Genomic DNA, 21,047 nt, shown 5'->3' with positions numbered 1-21,047 from the left:
TTTGTAGCTGAACTCTCTACAAGGTAACTTCTTCTATTGATCTCTCTACAAGGCTATTTATTTGTAGCTGAACTCTACAAGGTGATTTCTTCTAGCTGAACTATCTCTTTCCATAGTTGCATGAACTCCCTACAAGGTAACTTCTTCTAGCTGATCTCTCTACAAGGTGAATTGTTTGTAGCTGATCTCTCTACAGGGTGACTTGTTTGTAGCTGATCTCTATACAGGTTACTTGTTTCCAGCTGATCTCTTGAATTCTCTTCAAAGTGACTGCTCTATTAGGATGACTGCTCTATTAGAGTATCTCGATCTCGCACTTGCTGCACCAAGTTGGATTTCGTGCTATAACTCCGTGGCTTTAAGTAGGGTCCGCAACGCGAAAAATCGATATCCTCCAATCAACTACCTAACTATTGTCATGTGTTAGGCTAAGTGTAACTTGAATAACACCAGCGTGGCAGCCAAGTTTGTCACTTTCTTCTGGTAGAAAACGATACAAATGTCTTAAAATCACGTGAGTTTTCGTTCCAGCAGTTCGTAGGGTTCTTCGTATGCCACGATATTCACTCTCAACATTGTTCAAGTAGTCTATCATCAACTCAAAGTATTGGTGGTTTGATTTTATTGGTCAGTTTCCGGTGGCAGCACGATCTGTGCAGCTTTTTGGCGACAGACAAAATGTTTCTTGCTCTGGAGCACAGGAAGAGCAGAGCAGCAACTGCGCCGTGGGTCAGCAATGACCAGTACTAGGTAAAGTACCTGCATGCGGAGTATGGTTATAATTGAAGCTTGTTAGCCATCTGGCTGAGCAATCTATATGCTGAAATTCGGCCAAAATGACGCGATTTTTACAAACAAATACCAGAATGGTTGATACATCAGTGAGACAGTCTCCAACAACAAGGATACGAAGCTTATAAACACCTAACAATACGGCTATCTCGCCCAGTAAACGCATAGAGCAATCCAATGCATGAAATAGGCACTCACGTGATCTAAATTCAAATCTCGGAAAATACAATCATAATGACATTAAAATCACTTGGAATCAAGTAACAATCAGTTTGTGTGCATTAGGTTCAACATCTCGATTAGCCCAGCAGTCTGAGACTCTCCCTATGATGCCATCACAGCATAAAACACACCCGCACTGGCCCAGATCACGCCTGAGTGAACAATTAACACAAATATTTACAAAAGGAGCACACTGCATGGTTCCTATTCAGAAATGAAAGTGATTTCATCGGTATTTTAGCGATTTGAATGTCGATCACGTGAGAGCCTATTTCATGCATTGGATTGCTCTATGCGTTTACTGGGCGAGATAGCCGTATTGTTAGGTGTTTATAAGCTTCGTATCCTTGCTGCTGGAGACTGTCTCACTGATGTATCAACCATTCTGGTATTTGTTTGCAAAAATCGCGTCATTTTGGCCGAATTTCAGTATATAGATGGCTCAGCCAGATGGCTAACAAGCTCCAATTATAACCATACTCCGCATGCAGGTACTTTACCTAGTACTGGTCATTGCTGACCCACGGCGCAGTTGCTGCTCTGCTTGTCCTGTGCTCCAGAGCAAGAAACATTTTGTCTGTCGCCAAGAAGCTGCACAGATCGTGCTGCCACCGGAAACTGACCAATAAAATCAAACCACCAATACTTTGAGTTGATGATAGACTACTTGAACAATGTTGAGAGTGAATATCGTGGCATACGAAGAACCCTACGAACTGCTGGAACGAAAACTCACGTGATTTTAAGACATTTGTGTCGTTTTCTACCAGAAGAAAGTGACAAACTTGGCTGCCACGCTGGTGTTATTCAAGTTACACTTAGTCTAACACATGACAATAGTTAGATAGTTGATTGGAGGATATCGGTTTTTCGCGTTGCGGACCCTACTTTAAGTCTGATTCTTCTACACCATTGATGAGCCTTTCTAGATGATTACTCCATCTGTACAACGATTTTCAAAGCATTACCCCAAGCGGTTTATCTGGTAGGCGTGGCAAGCAGTCGTTTCTTTATTAGCTAATCTCGATTGCGTAATTGTTACACACTGTTGGTTTTTTCGATGTATCTTCCTGGTTTTAAGTTCGATTTCTTTCAAACCACAAAAGGTTTGAGGTTTAATAGTTAACCTACTCACCCACCGATTTTCAGCTTCTTCCCATGAGCGGTTTACCCTTTAGGCGTGACAATATATTGGTGTTATTTTTCGTGAATGATCGCTCATACCTCTTTGCCTGTTTATCGTGTTCCAGCCAAAGTTGGTACCGAGATGCGCCATTATACCCCCCTTCAGTGTGCCACATTTCAAGGCAATCGGATAAGGCGTTCGCGTTTTATAGCAGTTTTTGTAAGTGTGCGAAAAGAGGAAGAAAAATAAGAAGAAAAAAAACGAAGAAACTAAGCCAATTTTTGAAGTCGCATATCTCGGGAACGCTTGAAGCGATTTCGCTCAAATTTGGAATGTCGAGTTCTGTAGGTGGTGGGCATGTCCACAGCAAAAATCATCTTGTTTCATCAAGGAAGCACAGAGCTACGGAGGTGCGAAAATTGCGTTTTCTTTCTTCCTGTCAATATACTCACGGGTGCTACGCGCCGGCTTCTTGGGCCGCACGACACACTACCGTGTGTCTTGATTGGTACTACAAATGAACCAAATTTCAAGATCTTGTGAAAATCCATCCATTGGTTATTTTTCAAAATCAGCAAAAACCTACCATATAAATTGTTGATGTGTACTTTGAAACATTTCTTACATTTCATGCTTACTTGGCTGTTCATGAAATTTCCATCCATAAAATTGTGCAATTTAGTTATGCCATAATAGCATATGTAACACTTTGAGTGGGCAGATCAAAGGAATTTTGCAGTGTACATATTTGATACTACTCTGCAGCCAGGGAATTATTCTTATAATGCCCTGACCACAGGGCATTTGTATAATGCCCTCACCACAGATAATACACTTTACTATGTTATTAGTGACCAATTGTACTTAAAACCATATCATTGACTAAAAATTGTACTTGTGGGATTAATTTTTTTAAAATGAAATCATATAATTATCCTAAATCAAATGTTATTGTTTTAAAGCAACTACTGTCAATCTTTAATTGTCAAAGACATCATCAATGTTGATATCTGTAAGTGTCTTTTCAAAAATTTTCTGCTCATCAATAGTCTTCAGTGGAGCTTGATTCATTGCTTGCCCAGACAAAGTAACTGAACAGCCAGTAAAAGTACAATTGCTCAATAAAATTGTCACACTGTCATTCTTTGGCACCGGCAGTTGTGGAACACCTAGTTTGGTAGAAGGTTTGTTTGCACTACTTGCATCTTTCTTGACATTGGTACTAGGTAGTTTACCACCATGAGTCATGACATTTGAGATATCTAACAGCTGAGACTCAGAAGTACGTTTGTATTGACGAAGAGCTTCTAGTGATCGGTGACCAGTTTTTTGTTGAATGAGCTTCTCAGGAACATTAGCATGAAACAAAGTAGCGGTTCCGAATACCCGAAGACTGTGATTGATATATCCACCACTAATACCAGCACGCTCACACATTTTCTTAATAGTCACAGCTAGGGTATTTTTTCCAACTGGTGTTCTCTTAAACCAGGGCATAGATGACCCACTGGAAAACTCACTATTTCAATTGGTTGCATATAAAATGCATCATTCTCCAGTGCTGTGTCACGACGCAATACTTCCAAATACTTGTCCAATATCTTTACATGGCATCACTCTGAATCAGTTTCGTACTGTTTAACAGTTTTATTTCTTTGGTTAAGGGACGCAAGCCCTCCTTGGTTATTCTTGGACCCATATTCAGTGTACACATAGCACAAAATTTCTTTCCCATCTATAATATTAGTTTCTCTGGAAAGCTGAGACACCCTTAACTTCCTATGCTCTGCTCCACCTCTTAGGCAAAAGTTTTTGCCATTATAAAAAAACACTGCATTGGACAGACCTGTGGGATTATCCAAACTAAGAATTCCCCTTTCCCAAAGTATATCTTCTTCGTTCTTTGATAACAGTGGAGTAGCTTTTGTGTCCACTCCAATACCTTTGCTGTGCAGCCGTTTGTACACTGCATCACACACATTTCTTAGAGGACGAAATACAATATCTTGCGAAAAATTGATCTCCTCAGTAGGTCGCATCTTTCTTATATGTTGCTGCACTCCTGACAGCAGCAAATATATGCTACGTGGTGTGTATTGGCCCCCATCAGCTTTACGCACTTCGGTAATAAACTTACACAGCCAATTGCATAATTCTTGGTGATCATCACTCGCTAGAAAATTAGCAGGACATTGATCAAACAAATATTTTAGGTTTCTTGCTGCCCTCCATTGTTCAACTGTCCGTACAGCCCATTCAGTATTCTTAGCTGTGTTAGCAGGGCAACTTCCTTCTTTAAATGTATCGAGTTCTTCCAATGTCGTATCAAAATCAAAACGATCTGCGTCGATGTCACCTTTAGAGTTCTCTAGAGATTTAGACTCAGTGGAATCTTTCGTTTTCTTACTTGCTTGTGCCAAATGATCACAATTGGCACAAGGCCGCTTTAGCTTAAGTGACTTTGCCGGTTTATCGTCAGATTTATCCATACAGCAAGGGCACCACTCTGGTAATCCTAGACAAAATCGTTGATTGGGAACGAAAGACTTTGGAGGACGAGCAATGAGAGACTTGCTTACAACTTCCATGCAGTTGCCGACTCATCGCATTCCAAAAAGGCGTCAAAATACCACAACTACAGGTGGTACAGCAACGTAGCCTAAACGTACATGTTTAATGTCACAATCATAAGTCGAGATCTCTCATTTAAATAAAATTGCTGCTACAGCAGTAAGAAGTGTTACTGTAATATTTGTAACATGGACACTTGTGGTCTGCCTGATATGTCTACCTTCAGCCCTCGGGCCTGCATGGCCCTCGGACTTTAGGTAGACATATCAGGCAGACCACTCGTGCCCATGTTACAACTATAAAAAGTAGTATGTGTGTGTGCGTGCTTGGGGGGGAGGGATAGTTCCACGACTTTCCTCCATGAGACCTGGATGATGCTCCTGTGCGTTAGTAGTCCTGTCCCAAGGGGATTTTCCTGCACTAGATTCAAGTGTGCAAGTGCTGGCTCACTGGGCAGCAATAGCTGTGTTTCGCATGGCTACTTGCTTTGTGTGTATCTGTGTGTGTGCTTGCAAATGTGTGGGGGTGTATCCAGGATTTTTCAAAGGAAGGGTGATCATGAGTTATAGGCGCACGAGTCTGGGGCACAGTCCCTAGCTACTAGTGCATTTTGAGCCTTAAACATTTTTAAACTTCACTAGATTTGTGATTTCATGGATAGTACACTATAAATATTGTTTTCAATAAATTAAATTCTTTGCTTGCTTTCATTTAAGTCCTAAAATTATTGTTTTATGGCTGGTGGGGATTTGTAGCGATCCTCCAATTGAAATGAAAATCTCAAGATTTAGCTGCTAAATCATTCTTCAATCACAAGTTAGTCTAACATCTAAATTATTTTTATATCCATTTTAACGTTGTGTTCCATTATGAACATTCTATTAGAGTGCTCTATTTCGATCTTTATAAAGAATTTTCAACACATATCCTAGTTCTCCCTTAATCCACATTTTAGGAATCGGTGTGTCCTGTAAGTTTCCTGTCTAGGCTGTCCTACCATATTTCTGTACTAAGATAGTCTGGTGTTACTGCTGCAGGCCTACAAATTAAATTTTTATAAGGGGGTTTCTGGAACCCCCTAAATACATCCCTGATGTGTGTGCATGGTCGTGTATGTGTGCGTGTGCATGTGTTCCATTTCATTCCTTACCACAAAGCTACGATCTGCTTCATAACATGTGATGATGTACCATCTTACTACTCCATTAGCTTCCTCATTATTCAAAGCATTCCAACTGAAATTAATGGATGTTGACTTAGTGGAAATAGCTCTGAATCTCCTAGGAGCCACCACTGGAGCTCTAAGTGCTAAATAATAGTAGTATAAAATGGAGCATTATTGGAAACATTATGATATCTGGTATTAATATTTATCTGATTTGTCAAAAGACAGAGTGGCACCAAAGGCAAAGCCTGTACAAGGATGCTTCCCAAGACACAAAACACAATAAATACAAAATTATCTAAACATCACCAGTACAGTCACAAAAACAAAAACAAATTACAATTCTTAAACAAATTACAATCACTGAAGTTAACAATGACAAAACAACAGATACACAACAGGATGAAAATAAGGATATGGTAGAGATCACTACATGAATAATTGATTAAATGAGGAAGATGAAGTGAAATTTTAATCTCTGCTTTAGCCCAAACTAGCTATAATAATAAGCAAAGTGATTAGCTACATTTGTTCTGCCAATACACAGAGTACGCAAAGCAGCCTAATGCTTACTTAAATTGTTGGAGGCATAGTGATAGTGTATTCTTTGCACCAAAATATACCATATTATACAGTACTATATACTGTATATGAATACGACACATGGTTTGTTAAGCACCTCGAGTAATTTCATGGCAACTAAATACGTGTACACTCTTTCAGTAAAGTGTTGATACAGATGTTAATGCCTTGTTTTGGTCTCCTGGTATGATGTAGAAGATGAAAATTTGTCAATGATTGAAGATAAAAGGAATGGCAAAGCACAGGCATTCATAGGAATCATAAAAGGCACATTCCACCTGTAAGTTTGTTGTAAAAATATGGTGGCCGTGCACTGCTTTATTTGGTCTCCAGCCTTGTGTCTGTGGTCAAACAGTGAGGCAGTGAGGAAAGCAGAAAGGGACAAAATACATTATTTTTACTGGCCATTTTCTTGTTTGAATGCAGTAAGACTATTCTGTAAAGTTATCATCGCATTATGATGGTTTTTAGATGTGGCAATTTTATTGGCACCCATCACTTAAGGGGGAACTCTACTAAACAGCACTACCCATACTGTTTGATAACATCATATATGTACCTGTGCTAACTTCAAACATCCACACACCAGGATCATCCACATTACTGGTCTCAGTGATACTGAGGATATCTTGAGATAGTGATCCAGGAATGGTGATGAAATTGATACCATCACCAGCATTAATTCCAGCTAGAGCTTCATCACCACCCCACTGTAAGTCCTCATACAGGAATATCACAAACGATTTAGTCCCACTACTTGCTAGTACACACTGAAATGTGTTGACCTACATGTTGTGGTAGAACAATGAAACACAGTATTACAACATTAAAAGTATATTTTAATAGAAAATAGAGCACCCATATAATGAGTGTATGAAGAATTTAGTGAATTACCAAAATATTAAATGTTGTGAGAAACTTTTTGTTGGAGTGGTAATTGTTCTATTAGGATAGGTCAGAGTATTGGGTATAACATTTCCAGCCCTTTGAATAACTGTTACGGTGAAGCTATATTACTCCCAAGACCATTAAAATCCCAATATTGACCGGTATTTATGATGGTGATGAACATGAGCTATTTGTATATATAACAATTAATACCAGATTCTGGTTATTAGGCATATATTGTCAGTTGGGTGTACATGGAAACTTGTGGTAGACACCTGTTGTTAAATACGCATTAAATACAGTGGAACCTCCTTTGGACTTCTATTATCAGGGCACCTCCAGCCCAAAGTAGTCATGTGGCTAAACACGTGATAGGTACTAGTCATGGATACCAAACACGTGATAAGAGTATTCTAGAATGTTCTTTAACTTGTGTGACTGATTACCTCATTTTGAATTACAGAATTGGTGTTGAAATAAATGGCCAGGATTAGTCTTGCGAGGCCAGACACTATTTTCTCTTGGTAGCGTTTGTAGATTTTCAATTATAAGCACCCCTTTGAGTACCTATAAGGTGCTTCTAGTAACATGAGCTTCAAAATACGGTGTGTTAATTGGAAGGTGAGGCTCGAGATAAGACTACAGACTAAGAATTAATTTCCATGGATGATGTTTAGCTGCAAGAAGGCAGAATGGATGCTACAAATACCATACACTTAAATTGTAGTGAGTTTTATGTAGCTGTACTTATATGTGTAACAGTAGTCAGTAGTAGCTAACTGGTATCGGGTGATCATAATCTGTAAAATTAATGACGATTCTACTGTTTTGCCATTTCTACCATTTCACTAAATCTACTTTCCTGGAGCCTAGAGGTTGCTGTTTACCTGTTAGGTGGCTTGTCTATTTTACTAATAATGTAACACTTTGAGTGGGCAGATCAAAGGAATTTTGCAATGTACATATTTGATATTACTCTGCAGCCAGGACATTATTCTTATAATGCCCTGACCACAGGGCATTTGTATAATGCCCTCACCACAGATAATACACTTTACTATGTTATTAGTGACCAATTGTTCTTAAAACCATATCATTGACTAAAAATTGTACTTGTGTGATTAATTTTTTTTTAAATGAAATCATACAATTATCCTAAATCAAATGTTATTGTTTTAAAGCAACTACTGTCAATCTTTAATCGTCAAAGACATCATCAATGTTGATATCTGTAAGTGTCTCTTCAAAGATTTTCTGCTCATCAATAGTCTTCTGTGGAGCTTGATTCATTGCTTGCCCAGACAAAGTAACTGAACAGCCAGTAAAAGTACAATTGCTCAATAAAAGTGTCACACTGTCATTCTTTGGCACCGGCAGTTGTGGAACACCTAGTTTGGTAGAAGGTTTGTTTGCACTACTTGCATCTTTCTTGACATTGGTACTAGGTAGTTTACCACCATGAGTCATGACATTTGAGATATCTAACAGCTGAGACTCAGAAGTACGTTCGTATTGACGAAGAGCTTCTAGTGATCAGTGACCAGTTCTTTGTTGAATGAGCTTCTCAAGAACATTAGCATGAAACAAAGTAGCGGTTCCGAATACCCGAAGACTGTGATTGGTATATCCACCACTAATACCAGCATGCTCACACATTTTTTAATCATCACAGCTAGGGTATTTTTTCCAACTGGTGTTTTCTTAAACTAGGGCACAGATGACCCACTGGAAAACTCACTATTTGGTTGCATATAAAATACATCATTCTCCAGTGCTGTGTTACGACGCAATACTTCCAAATACTTGTCCAATATCTTTACATGGCATCACTCTGAATCAGTTTCGTACTGTTTAACAGTTTTATTTCTTTGGTTAAGGGACGCAAGCCCACCTTGGTTATTCTTGGACCCATATTCAGTGTACACATAGCACAAAATTTCTTTGCCATCTATAATATTAGTTTCTCTGGAAAGCTGAGACACCCTTAACTTCCTATGCTCTGCTCCACCTCTTAGACAAAAGTTTTTGCCATTATAAAAAACACTGCATTGAACAGACCTGTGGGATTATCCAAACTAAGAATTCCCCTTTCCCAAAGTATATCTTCTTCGTTCTTTGATAACAGTGGAGTAGCTTTTGTGTCCACTCCAATACCTTTGCTGTGCAGCCGTTTGTACACTGCATCACACACATTTCTTAGAGGATGAAATCAATATCTTGCGAAAAATTGATCTCCTCAGTAGGTCGCATCTTTCTTATATGTTGCTGCACTCCTGACAGCAGCAAATATATGCTACGTGGTGTGTATTGGCCCCCATCAGCTTTACGCACTTCGGTAATAAACTTACACAGCCAATTGCATATTTCTTGGCAATCATCACTCGCTAGAAAATTAGCAGGACATTGATCAGACGAATATTTTAGGTTTCTTGTTGCCCTCCATTGTTCAACTGTCTGTACAGCCCATTCAGTATTCTTAGCTGTGTTAGCAGGGAAACTTCCTTCTTTAAATGTATTGAGTTCTTCCAATGTCGTATTGAAATCAAAACGATCTGCGTCGATGTCACCTTTAGAGTTCTCTAGAGATTTAGACTGAGTGGAATCTTTCGTTTTCTTACTTGCTTGTGCCAAATGATGACATTTGGCACGAGGCCGCTTTAGCTTAAGTGACTTTGCCGGTTTATCATCAGATTTATCCATACAGCAAGGGCACCACTCTGGTAATCCTAGACAAAATCGTCGATTGGGAACGAAAGACTTCGGAGGACGAGCAATGAAAGACTTACTTACAACTTCCATGCAGTTGCCGACTCATCACATTCCAAAATGGCATCAAAATACCACAACTACAGGTGGTACAGCAAGTACATGTTTAATGTACAATCGAAAGTCGAGATCTCTCATTTAAATAAAATTGCTGCTACAGCAGTTAACCCTTAGCAGCTAGCTAAGAAGTGTTACATAATAGTTGTAACATGGGCACTTGTGGTCTGCCTGAAATGTCTACCTTCAGCCCTCGGGCTTTAGGTAGACATATCAGACAGACCAATCGTTCCCATGTTACAACTATAAAATAACTACCACTTGGTTGCTAAGTGATAATACAATTTTGCAGCCCAGGGGAGTGACCATGACTGCTCTGTAGTAACTTCCTCCTCTGGCCATTAAACTTTATAGTACTGATTGATAGCAATAATAACACTGCCTGTATTTAAAACAGTTACTTTAGCATATCATACAGTACGGTAGTACTGTATATTAGGGATCACGAAAGTTTGGGTCTTTCTGGCCAAAATAAATCACCCAAAAACTAACTTCACAATACCATCCTGGCACCTTGGCAGTATGGTTATGTACAACCAAGCCCAAAAATGTCTTCAGTATGACCCTGATAAATTGTTACAAACCTTTTAAAGAACTTTATTCAATGGAATTTTCTACTGAATGACTAAATGCCTGCCTGCCTATCTGCCTGACTGCCTTCTGCCTGCATACCTGATGCCTTCAGACAAGCATAATTCGATGACAGCAAAGGCTATGGGCTTGATGTTTTCAATGTTTGACGTCACTTCGTCTCGAGACGTGCCTTTTGGCATACGGCAGTACATACAATGCATGCATCTTGGACTGACCTTTGTCCTTTGTTGTGTCCCATTCCTTTTAGCTGAATTCCCAGGGTGTCAACTCACAGTAGCATGACGCATGGCTTCCCAACGTTTGTAAACAGGAATCATCCATATTTTCCATGGTGACTGGATTAATTGCAGAGGCACTTCTGATACTATTCTTCATTTGTATCGCTGCATAACACGCTGAAAATAGGTGAAAGCAAAGCGTAATAGCCACTTACCTGTACTTTCCAGTCAGTAATTGATAGTTGGGGTGCACGAATCATCCGTATATTTGTGGTGACTGGATTCATTGCAGAGGTGCTTCTCCTACTCTTCTTTGTTTGTAGCACTGCGTAATGGGCTGAACATAGCTAAAAGAGAAGCGTATTGACCAGCTCATTTTCGGGTCAGTAATTGATAGCTAGTGCACGTGTTCAGTAACTCTGGCGCCATCTTTTCTTTGATGTGATATGTGCAGGTTCACCAGTCATAATAACATTACAAAAAAAAGTAAACAAGCAAGTATAAGGAAAAATTAGAAATTTTAAGTTTGATTAGGGATCATAGAAGGATTGACTGAAGTAGGGATTAAATGTTCACTAGTATATCTGCAGGTGTAGGCGACCTCCCTTGTTTCTATACTTTTAAAAAAAATATGATCCCTAATCAAACTAAAAAAAATCCTTATACTTGTTAGCATGTATTTCTTAGTTAAGAACATTTCTGAGATACGGACAGTGCTATGTACCAGACTGCCTGGATAAGAGAGGTTCCACTGTATACATATACAAAATTGAAATCAATGCTGCAACCTAGTGCTACATACAAAGATTGGCAGAAAAAGACTGATAGAACAAACCATAAGTGTCACAATACACTATGTGTCTGGCAGATGCTACTATATGTAACAACAATTATAAGCACAGATGCCTAAATAATGTGCATAGTATCAATTTTTATTGGATTTCAGAAACTGACTCAAACCACACATTAGCAGTTTCAAGATAAAAATTTCAAGCCATTATCATCACACAGGATAGTAAGCAAAATTTTCACAAAAGACACATCAATTTATTACATTTCATATACAATAAAATAATATCTGTTGAATTTTAAATATTTGAGAGTGGTGTAGTATACCTTAAAGTCAGGTTGTTAAGCGTATGTGCTTATAATTTTCAGAGAAAACTTTTGTAAAAATCATACTATCTGTTAGGCACATATGCCTAATAAATAATTGTGGTGAGTGTAACACGGAATCACCACGTTGAGAGAGTAGTTAATAGTTGCCATGCCAGTGTGTGAGAATATTTGACTCCATTTCTAGGTGAAATCCTTCATGATAAACAAGATTATCACTATCCAGATGGCTGATTTGCTGTATACATAGCAAAGGGAGACCTCAAGGGAGGCGTAAGCCCTTGAGGAGACATTAATTTTCAGTACTCTCAGCTTGTATTGATGTTTCTTGCTGTGTGTAGCTTTATCGTCCATTTTCCCATGTGCACTTATCATCCATGGTTAATTACAAGAAATGTGTATACGCTTAATAAATAATATGCGCTTAACAGATGCATGCGCTTAACAACCCGACTCTACGGTAATCTGGTCTAATCACAAGAGCTCCCATAAGGGAGGACAGCAAGGGTGTTGAGGCTGGCAAAAATTAGGTGCAAAGGACAATGATTGAAGGCTAAAGATGAAATAATGCAGCAAATTCAACATGCCAGCTGTATAAGGCCATCCACCTGCAGACCACTGTTTCCCATCAAGCCAGGTCCTTTCCAAAACCAGAAATCAAGTTTGCCACACCATCCAGAAGGGAATTTCTGTTACGTTTGAAGAACCTTGGGGCACAAAACCAATGTGTTAGTGCTACTTGGATTTTTCCCATTGCAGGGGCGGATCTAGGATTTAATAAAGGGGGGGTGCTAACTCAAGGTACTAATCTCTTAGATAGAGGTGTGTGAAGCACACTTCCCAGCATGCAAAGCATGCTGGAACTAGGGGGGTCTGGGGGCATGCCCCCCCAGGAAAATTTTGAAAAATAGATGCTAAAATACTGCAATTTGGAGACATTTCCACATAAAATTCATAATATTATCTGCCTGTAGATATTTTATATACTGCCTTTAGATTATAGGTATGGCTCTCTGAAGCATTTTGCTAATCGAAAAGTTTACAGACAACCAAGTACATGATGCACCCCTCTCACAATTGCACAACACTGAATAGGTGCATGTTAGAATAAGAATGTTGAAAGTGGAAAATTTTGAAATTTGAACAATACAAGATTGAATCTGAGAGCATTTTCAATGGAAATTGTGTACCTGAATTAAGTATTGCCATACATATTAACTACACAAGTAGATGAATGAAGACGGACCAATGCACTTCATTGCATGTATAGGTGCAGGCAGATTTGGAAAAATTCCATAACAGAACCAACTACATGTTTCCAGTGAATGTTCTATTAGAGTAGCTAGCTGACTATTCTATTAGAGTATCTCGATCTTGTACACCTCCAATGCTGATCCGGGTCCTTGTTGTATAAACTTTAGCATAAATCCACTGATAATACCTTGGAAAGATGTTTATAAGGTGGTTTTATGAGTATTTGTATTATTAGTGATCATATAATTATGCTAAGACAAAATTTCATTATAATACTCAGCATATTGATCAAGTAAAGCCTAAATATGAAGGGCAGGGCTTCAGCCTCCCTCCCAAATCCACCCCTACATTGTGCATGCAGTTTTATAAAAATCTGGCCATAATATTTACTAACTTCTTAATGGTAATTACAGTATGGCTAAAGATGCATATAAAGACATCTTACCTTATCAGTTCCTTCAGGATAGTAGCCAACTCTATCCCATGTTGCAACTAACAAGTTTTCAACTGATACAACTTGAGAATAAGGAAAAGCTGTTCTTATTTGTTCAGTTGCTCTAGCAAGGAGATCATCATCAGTGGTCTGACGATAGTAAATATCTCCAGTTCCTGTAATATCAACATCAGCCCAGTATGGTGCAATGATCTTATCAGTTCCAGTCAGTGGTAATGGACGTACAACAGAGTCATCAAAGTCACTACTTAAACTAATGACTCCATTAGCATTCACCTGTACAACACATGTATGTACATATATCAACTGCCGTATTTTTATTCTAACTATAATGACCATACGATAGATAAAAATATCAGAAACACCATACAAGCAATCTTTTATTTATTATTAAGGCTTTACAGCATAAGTGCTGAAAGTCTGTAGACACCTGGTCCTATACAGCCTTTATATTAAGTATGCTTGAAAAGGTGCAGAAAGGAGAAAACATTTATGACTGGACCTAGGCTGGAGCCATCCGATTAAAATTACAGGAGTCTGCCTGGTGGCCAGGGTGTTTTCTCCTTGTCAATTTCATGTATTTGTATCATACATCGCAATAGTACTGTATAGTAGGGACCACAAAGTGTAGGTGTAGCCCATGAAAAACATTACTCAAACACCAGCCTCACTTTCCCTGACAATGATGCAGATGCCTTCAGGCAAGCATAACTCAATAATGGCTAAGGTCATGGGCTTGATTTTTCACTGTTTGATGTCACTTCAGCCTTTAGGCGTACCACAGGGTGTACCGCAGGGTGTACTGCAGGGTGTACCGCAGGGTGTACAATGCATTCTTCATGGACTTACCAGTGTCCTCCTTTGTGTCCCATTCATCTTTGCTGACAGCCCAAAAGGTATCAATTTAGTAGTAACGTGTGATGCATGGCTTCCCTTCGTAATGGAAATCGTTTGTATTTTTCATAGTAGCTACTTTGATTGCAGAGGTGCTGTTTGAACAGTTCTTGATTTGTAATGCTGTGTAATGGGTTAAGCATAGCTGACAACAAAGCGTAATGGATACTTCACTTTTCAGATGACAATTGATAGCTGGATTGTGCAACACCATTTCTTTCTTTTAAAGTGGTATGCATGGGTTCACCACATAATAATTTTGTTTTACAAAAATAGTTAACAAACAAGTACACAAAAAAATTGGAATTTTCAACTAGAGTAGGGACCATAGCACATAAATAAAAGTAATGAAACAAGTGTGTGATATTAAATCACAGTAAAACAATAAGAAGTATGTCCCTACTGCGCAAGTCCATTATGGTATCTTTAGCACAGTAAGGATGTAACACTTCTTATAGTTTTATTTTTCACGGGAACAGTGCAGAACATTACAGCTGCAGTGTGATATAGGAAACCTACATTGATTTCTCAAAGGTGGATTGATTGGAAAGTAAAACGGTATGTTTTGAAGAAAATTTACACAGATCCATGATATACTCTAATAGAGCAGTCAAAACTACTCTAATAGAACATTCATAATGAAATACTATTTTTAAAATGGTTATTAAAGAATAATGTAAGACAGCAGTAACTTAAATTAATTTAGTAGCTTGCTTTTGTTTTTCATGTCAGCTGTAGAATTTGAGAGTATGCATTTGGTTCACTATGCACTATGCAGTATCTGAGTATCCATAAATCATAATTGACATTTAGGACCTAAAGGGAACCAAGCATGTTATTGAAAATCTAGTAAATTTTGAAGCATTTTAATGTACAAAATCTATCAGTGTCTGAAGTTGTGCCCCCAGCTTCACTGCACCTAAACTCATTACCAAATCTAGAAACAATCCTGGATATACTCCCCTGAGTACACTAGTGTTGTACATCATTATTATAATAATAGTAGTAATTGTCAATCAAAATGTCACTACCTCCAAATTTCAGTATCTAAAAGACAGACTTGTGCTAAGATATTCAGGCCTGATTAAAGTGATCCATTTAAAGGTTGAGTGACACTATACTGTAAGTACTGTAACACAGAATTACAGACACTTTACAATGTATTACATACATATGCACTCCATTCAGAATGGCCGTAAAACTTGAAAGTTGGAGAAAGATATATTGCCGATGAGCTTCCATCATCAGTTGAATATACTCTATCATCACCATGATTATATCCAAATGGGTACAGCTATAAGAGAAATGTATAGGAAAGTTAATACATAAATCATCTGCTAATGGACATTAAGTACATTATGCAATTGGAGTGTTTCATTGCAGGTTTACATATGCTCTACCACACTTCACTCCTTAAAACTTGCAGCTATACTAAGTGGCCATATAATTAATACTTCAGTCATAAACAGAGATAAGTGTGAGCAAGTGTTCATAATATAAAAACTCTTGGTACAAGTACTGTATACAGTGTAACTCTTCTATTTCCTGGACCATTGATAGTATTCATTTTTGAGAAACCACAGATTTTTCTTTGGTCAAAATGTGTGTACAATTATAAAGTGAGATGATAAGCACATATCGTGGCTATTAAGGTGCCTGGGTATCCTTTTTGAAGGTCTGTTGTACCTATGCAGCCATATACATAACTTGAATACTGTGGAGTGGGGCTATGTACAGTACTGTATGTAAACGTACTACAGCAGGATTTGACTTAATAAAATTTAATAAAGTATTTCTGAAGAAATGGTACAACATTCACATATTTTTGGATGCATGGTGATCTCATTTAAAATCCACCTGTCTAATAAGAACTATTTTTGGATTTTCTAGAAAGAGTTGTTGCATTGGTCCTATACATTAATATCCAATTAAAGAAGTATAAATTAAATGCAGCACGTAGGTGGTCTTTCAATGCAGGTGTTCACTAGTACAGATTGCACTGTACCTAGAGACCTTCATTCTGTAAGAAGACAAACTTGGCATGGCCTTGTTGCTAGTGGTTATTGAAGGTATACACTCCCATACAGCAATAATAAGCCCCAAAATTCCACTGCATACCACAGCATAATTCATTTTAGAATATGGCATGCATAGTATGCTTTGAAGTTTGGTCGTTAATGAGGTATTTAAAATTCAATAGATACCTGCGGGTAGGTATCTAAACTGGTTAGATACCTGTGACAAACTTTTTGTCACATGCGTCACGTGTTTTGTTGGATTCCGGTCACAACAGCCATCAGAAATTATCACTGGAGTATGAAGAAAACATCGCTGGATAATAGAGATGATTGTATTCATCTAGGAAGCCTACCAGTGAGTTGTTTTAACACTAATTCGATCAGGAAGCCGCCATTATTGCAGTGATCAGAGCTGGTACGAGCCATAGTCTAAATTGGTTATCACACTAATCGAGGTATCTTCGCTATTTTAGAGACCTGAGGAATGGCACAATAATCACCAAGGGCAAATTTACACATATCTCTTAAGTCCATTGTGATCACACCACAAAAAATTTATTAAACACAGACCATGACCCAATCATTATTTACAAAGGAATCCAAAGAATTTCAAGCAGTTTTTTCAAAATATAAAGAATTAAAGTTTTCAACAAAGTACTTTGAGCCTTAATTAAGTAGATATCCCATAATTTAGGAATCACTGGGTAGGTTGGTCAACAGTCTTCCATCAGAGAAATTTGTGCTTAAAAATAACATTTGCACAGTGTGAAGTTAGTTGATTTCGTAACTTGAGATGGACCAAAATATTCAAAATATTTGTGGTCATAAATCAAAAACTATATATGGAGTGTATGGAGCTAAAACTTTGAATGAATGATAAGCATTAAGGTACTACAAACACACCAAGTGACATGTCATAAGTGCAGCAGTTGGAAAAATAATTGTCTAATGTCAAAGAGATGATCAGATGGTTTTATTTAATTCATATAGGAAAGTTTTAAAGAGTAACCTCCTTTAGAAAATTTTGTACTTCATATGTGACTGGATTTGACAAAACCAAGCTTTCACACACATACAATTCTTTGACTTTAACCGCTCAGTATAGCTAGTGATGTACATTTTTCACACAATTCTTTCACATTGTGCTACAACAGGTCAAAATCAAATTATGGTCCTCTAAAGTCATAAATCTGGATATGTGTGGAAACAAAATCCAGTCATATAATTATAGTGCCTCAAGGAACAAGCATGCACACATTGTTTAAATTGACGTCGGGTCACATTTACAGCTGCTGATAAACAAAATGTAAATGTAATACACTGACACAACACCAGTGCCTTAAACGCCTCTAGGCACTATAACATACAGGTAAGTGGTAACTGCTAGGCCTGCATCAAATGTGCCAGCATAATAAAAAGCATAATAGGCTGGAGTGCTGTGCTACCATAATGCTAGTACACTAGGTGGGTATTTCAAACTATGGAGTTTAGAATACATTGATACTCCCTAATAGAGCAGTCAGTGGAAACTGCAAACTGCAATAGAAAACTCAAATGAATTGTACATAGCTCCTTAGATTAATACTCTCTAACAGAACAGTCACTTTGTAGTGAAATGCCCTAATAGAGCATTCACTGATTAAAATGTTCCTGCAAGAAAATGTTGCTAACTTAGGAGCATAATGAAAGCATAACGGGAACACTGAAAGAGCACAATAGGTGAAAATTTTGGAAAATTTCTGAAAGCATTTGGGCAATATTTTGAGGCATTTTGACTCCAGCCTATACAGTAACTACCCTGTAAGTGAACACATTAAGCAAAAAAAAGTAATGTATGTATGTATGTATGTGTGAGTGACTTCATGATAACCTATAACACCTGCGTACCTTCCGAGCAGACTCACAATAGGTACCAATATATGTATCACTACAACTGCAATGCAATGTTGCACCATAATCTGAACAAGTCCCTCCATTTATACACGGAGATGGATGACAAGGTACTACAGTGGATACAAAGAGTGTTACAGGTGTATATGTATAATACATTTACACACAAGTCTGCACCAGAGGAGGTTGGAAGTGTAATAAGTGCTACAATTTTTTGTGTTTATCGCATTTTTGAGATTGTAAGATGAGGTATAACATTGAAAGAGGGCAGCAATACTGAATGGTGGCCGTCAACATTGAATACCCATTTCTTTGTGGTGACCAATTGTTGCTAGTCATTTGGTGGCTTTCTTCATCTTTCTAGTCTCATGTGATCCCCGACTACAGTGCACACCACTACTATCTCTGTGAAGGATGATGTGACTTCTCGAATGTTTATTCTTACTTTTTCTCAACCGAAACCCTCCCCTCTGTGTCTTTCTAGCTTGTCAAAATAAATTTTTCCCACACTTACTGCATCATGATCTGGCATGATATCTCGTATGATTTATGTGTAGCCCAAGTTTAAAAGCTATAACCTATTAATTTAGTGAAACTTAACAGGGCTTAATGTGCCATTAACATGTACTTGTTGTACTTCATCAATCGGGAGCACCATAGGGAGGTCCAGAATGTTTTTCAATACAAAACCATTGGGCTCATGTGCATGCTTGCATCATTTCTTGGCCACCATGGACAGTATACATGCATGTACATGTTTTAACCAACAACAATACCTTGAGACTTGACATTCTTAAAATCACTTTGACCATACAGATTAACAGCAGCTACAAAAACAAGAGCATCATTGAAGTTGGGTAGTGATATTGTGTGTTGGTTAGCTGGAACATGATGATCAAATTTCCCACTAGAGTTGACTCTCTGTACAATGTACTGGTAAATGATTCCATTAAGAATAACTGAAGGTGTACATGTGACATTGATCATTCCATCAACTAGTGTTAGTACTGCATCTTGAACTGGTGGAGGAGCTGGAGAATAGTGTACAGATAAGATGTAGTGTATATAACAGATTTCAACACACCTTGTGATGGTAGGTCAGTGGCTAGATTAAGTTTCATTCCAGCTGGAAGTGCATATGTATCAGTTCCACTAGGTCCATATATGGTAGCTCCAAATTTAACATCACCTTCTGAGAAGGTTAGTGTGTGTCTACCAGAAGGAAGACTAAGAACAGCATAGTAAGTGTGTGAGTTAACTGTCTCCCAGTTCACAGTTGCAGGATTGTTATCAAGTAATATGGGATTAATGTTAGGGTTAGTTCCCATGACAGTTAATGCAACATGAGTACCACTGTTGTTTGCATTGAAGATATAGTGATCTTCAAACTGTTCAGTTGCTGGTATAATAGTCATGAAGGTGTCTAATGGTGACTGATCGTTATCTTTGAATTGTATTATCAGAATATTCTCATCAGAGTTAACTATGCAGTGATGATGAGTAATGGATAAAATAAGGTGTTGTCTAAAGCCAAGATGGTAGTTGTTACTCTCATAGTTAATTCCATTACTAGTACAGTTAACTGACACACTAGCACCAATATCAGATGATATCAACTTGAACATGTTTCCTATCAACCCACTGACATTGGTGTGTAATATGAAACTGTTCCCCCATGAATTGAATGGAGGAATTTGAGTGATCAAAAGTGGACAACTTTCAATGCCACCAGAGCCACAATAGCGACCAGAATAAAATGATATTGCTTTATTAGCAGTTACTCTAGAACCAGTAAGATCTTCACTACTAGTAACCATCACTGACTCTCCGATATCTAGTGTTGTAATGTACTCTTCTCCAGAAAAAATTTTAAACCTATTAATAATCACATTTGTACTAGGAGCTATCCTAACCTCCACATTGTTAGTTAAAGCAGCAACTCTGAAGAAACTACCATCATTAGACAGTGTAGATACTGCATAATACACAAAAGAGTGACTGGCTTGTGGATTTAACATCAACATAAGACTATAATGTTTAGCTTGTGTTAGTATATTGGTAAACTCTGCGCTGACCACTACTGATCCACTAGTCACTAAGTACATTACACTACCACTGACTACTGTATAAAAGTCTACCAGTAGGGGACCATCACATGTTGTACATCCAAATAGTTGACAGATTGGAATAGTGGCATTAGTATATGTATTGACATGTAACAGGATAGTGATGTCATTGTGGACACTGACTCCTCCAAATGATACCACACTTTGTCTATGCATTCTATTTGTCAAATGTGTCACTACAGTTTCAAAAAAATAAATAACACTTGATATTTGATGATTCACTTACCTGGTAAAACATTCCCAAAAGCACCTAGATCACAACTACCTAAATGAATAACAGGAAACAGTGTGGTTATCACCCACGTTATAAATTT

The 21,047-nt window shown here is 38.0% G+C and overlaps 1 protein-coding gene across 1 annotated transcript in view; it reads right to left on the bottom strand.

Moving 5' to 3' along the window:
* LOC136264508 (uncharacterized) overlaps positions 1 to 21,047 on the bottom strand; it is a 29,917-nt gene that overhangs the window by 7,140 nt on the left and 1,730 nt on the right. Inside the window, exons 4-11 of the mRNA XM_066059271.1 lie at positions 20,960 to 20,998; positions 19,692 to 20,909; positions 19,384 to 19,638; positions 18,605 to 18,720; positions 15,871 to 15,993; positions 13,797 to 14,081; positions 7,018 to 7,243; positions 5,862 to 6,019 (exon numbers count right to left, since the gene is read on the bottom strand). Coding sequence (XP_065915343.1) covers positions 5,862 to 6,019; positions 7,018 to 7,243; positions 13,797 to 14,081; positions 15,871 to 15,993; positions 18,605 to 18,720; positions 19,384 to 19,638; positions 19,692 to 20,889 — 2,361 coding nt within the window. The 5' untranslated portion in view covers positions 20,890 to 20,909; positions 20,960 to 20,998. The remainder of the gene's footprint in view (positions 1 to 5,861; positions 6,020 to 7,017; positions 7,244 to 13,796; positions 14,082 to 15,870; positions 15,994 to 18,604; positions 18,721 to 19,383; positions 19,639 to 19,691; positions 20,910 to 20,959; positions 20,999 to 21,047) is intronic.

This window comes from Dysidea avara, chromosome 1 (genome assembly GCF_963678975.1).
Source record: "Dysidea avara chromosome 1, odDysAvar1.4, whole genome shotgun sequence".
Lineage (NCBI taxonomy): Eukaryota > Metazoa > Porifera > Demospongiae > Dictyoceratida > Dysideidae > Dysidea > Dysidea avara.
Note: the sequence above shows the minus strand (reverse complement) of the source record. Positions and strands in the feature narration are given on the sequence as shown.